The sequence below is a fragment of the Eptatretus burgeri genome, chromosome 3 (genome assembly GCF_056783735.1).
Source record: "Eptatretus burgeri isolate ZD-2024b chromosome 3, Ebu_testis_v1, whole genome shotgun sequence".
NCBI lineage: Eukaryota > Metazoa > Chordata > Myxini > Myxiniformes > Myxinidae > Eptatretus > Eptatretus burgeri.
This window is the reverse complement of record NC_140963.1, coordinates 52,086,569-52,089,068: the sequence shown is the minus strand read 5'-3', so window position 1 is coordinate 52,089,068 and position 2,500 is coordinate 52,086,569. Positions and strand designations below refer to the sequence as shown.

The window sequence follows — 2,500 nt, the reverse complement described above, 5'->3', positions numbered from 1 at the left end:
AATTGCGAATTTTGACGTAAAAATCCATCTTCTCCGAGGGGGTTTGTCGAATCTGGCAGGGGTTTCTGTATTTGGTTAGCCCAATGGCACCTACATAGCCACACGGAGCTCGATTTTTCATTTTCGTCCCAAGGTCAAGGTCACAAAGTCACGAACTTAGAAAATTGCGAATTTTGACTGAAAAATCCATCTTCTCTGAGGGGGTTTGTCGAATCTGGCAGGGGTTTCGGTATTTGGTTCGCCCAATGACACCTGCATAGCCCTACGGAGCTCGATTTTTCATTTTCGTCCCAAGGTCAGGGTCACGAACTTAGAAAATTGTGAATGTTGACATAAAAATCACACGACCGCCCAAAGTTTGAGAGCTAGGATGACAATATTTTTTATGCATAATCTTGAGATCATTCCTCACCTAAAGTCTTGAAACCATTTTGCTCTATCTCAAGCACCTTGCCCATGGTGCCCCCTTCAAGTTTGTTTTTACGCTGATTTCATGAAAGTCTGGATAATCCGAGGAGTGCGAAATGCCATATAGCCTTTATGACGTTATATTGTTCCTGGAATGTTCCAGAGGAAGTTTTGCACCAAAGGTCATAATCCTTGATCTTTGACCTTTAAAGATCACAAAGGTCAAATTTTCAAAGTTGTGGGAATCAAACCGGGTTTTCGACCTTCTTCGACGAACTAACTCCAATAAGCTATAGCACCTAACCTGTTTCCTTATTTTAATGTCCACAACATTGTTTTGTGACCTTTAAAGGTTATGCAAAGGTCAAATTTTGAAAGTTGTTGAACAAAACCGGGTTTTCGACATTTTGCAGCGAATAACCTGTCACTCGTACCACATCATGTTGATCATTTTTATAACTTGGTCAAAAATTATCACATTGTCTCATCCTTGACTTCTGAAACAATCTACATCGTCAAATACCGCTCGTGAATCATCGTCGTCTTCAGGTGTGTGTGTGTGTGTGTGTGTGTGTGTGTGTGTGTGTGTGTGTGTGTGTGTGTGTGTGTGTGTGTGTGTGTGTGTGTGTGTGTTTTTGTATAAGGCTCACTTGGCTGTGCCTGGATCATGTAGAATGTAGAATAGTGTTTGAGGGTAGAGTAGCAGCACCTGAAATGCAAATCCTATGCAGATTCCTTCTGATTACTCCAATGCAGGACTGTACCTATTTGGTCTTACATTTGATTTGAATTGAATTTATTTTAATCCCATTCTAAATTCAATTGAATAATAATATTTAAAATGTCATGGGTCAGGGCCAGGTGTCCGATCAAAGCAGGACGTCTTGCTACTCGGTCTTCACTGCCAGCCGTTATAAAGTGGCAGTTCTAATTATATCTCATTAATTACATAACACACCAGTACACAAACGCCACACGAAATACTCCATACAAAACTACACAAACACCACACCAAACAAGTTCTGGTGAGGGTCTGCAATCTCTGATTGCTCTTTCTTGTTCAATTATTGTTTTGCTGCCCAGGCTGAGATGCACCAATTTCTTTGGCTTGGTGATATACAATTTAAATGTCTTACAGTGGACATCATATTGATGTAATTTCGACAAGATATATTTGGTGTATGATGCAAGATGTTGAACTCCGGAGATCGTTTTCATCAGTGTCTTTGTGAGACTCCATTTCCTGTAAACTGGTTTTCCTTCTCAGACTGTCAACTTTGACCTCACCAAGCATTACTTGGATCTGGTGGTGATGTACGTGACCATGATGCTCATGCTGTCTCGTATTGATGAACGCAAAGCTATCGTCGGCCTTTACAACTACGCTCATGAGATGACCAATGGCACTAGGTAAGTCTTCATCTCGGTGAGCTCTCTGGGCTTAACATTGGTGACCCATCTCGACGACCGCAAGATTGCTTGGTTGGTCACGTGCTTAGTCCAATGAGTTTGATGTCATTCCTAGTGGTGTGACGATGGGAGGTCTTGCATCATTGAGCACAAATTTAAAGGGGGTTTTGGCTGGTTGTCACATCGGTCCTATGACTCATTTTTTATGAATACAAATGTGAAATATTGATGAGTCAATTTTTGGTAATTCGACCGAAGCTGCAAGGTTATTAATTTGGCTTTTAATGTTTTGAAAAGGTTTGGATTTGTAATCGTTAAGTATATAAATATACCCTTTTTCAGCCCTTATAATTTATGGAAAGAAATATAAAAGTATTAAATGTAATAGTTTGTGGTATTGTTTTTTTTTTATGGAATGGAAATTATTTCTTGACACACGATAGAATTGCACAATTGTGGTTTTTGTAGTTTGTCCATAGTTGTGAATTTTGTTTTTTTTTAAATCCGATTTATTTGAAATTGACACATTTGCAATCCCCTGAACAACTTGACGTCGCTGCTTGTCGCATGTCTTCATGCTAAAGGTAAAAACAAAAAAAAACACTTTGATTTATTAGGAGGCCATTTGGTCTTTGAGGCCTGTGCTCTTCCTCCATTCCTTTTTGGATGATTCGACATAAAC

At 39.5% G+C, this 2,500-nt stretch overlaps 1 protein-coding gene across 5 annotated transcripts in view; it reads left to right on the top strand.

Moving 5' to 3' along the window:
- LOC147029871 (nck-associated protein 1-like) overlaps positions 1-2,500 on the top strand; it is an 87,941-nt gene that overhangs the window by 42,098 nt on the left and 43,343 nt on the right. For all 5 annotated transcript variants that reach the window (XM_085873311.1, XM_085873310.1, XM_085873309.1 and 2 more), the window contains one exon: positions 1,676-1,818. In XM_085873311.1, the coding sequence (XP_085729437.1) occupies positions 1,676-1,818 (143 nt within the window). The remainder of the gene's footprint in view (positions 1-1,675; positions 1,819-2,500) is intronic.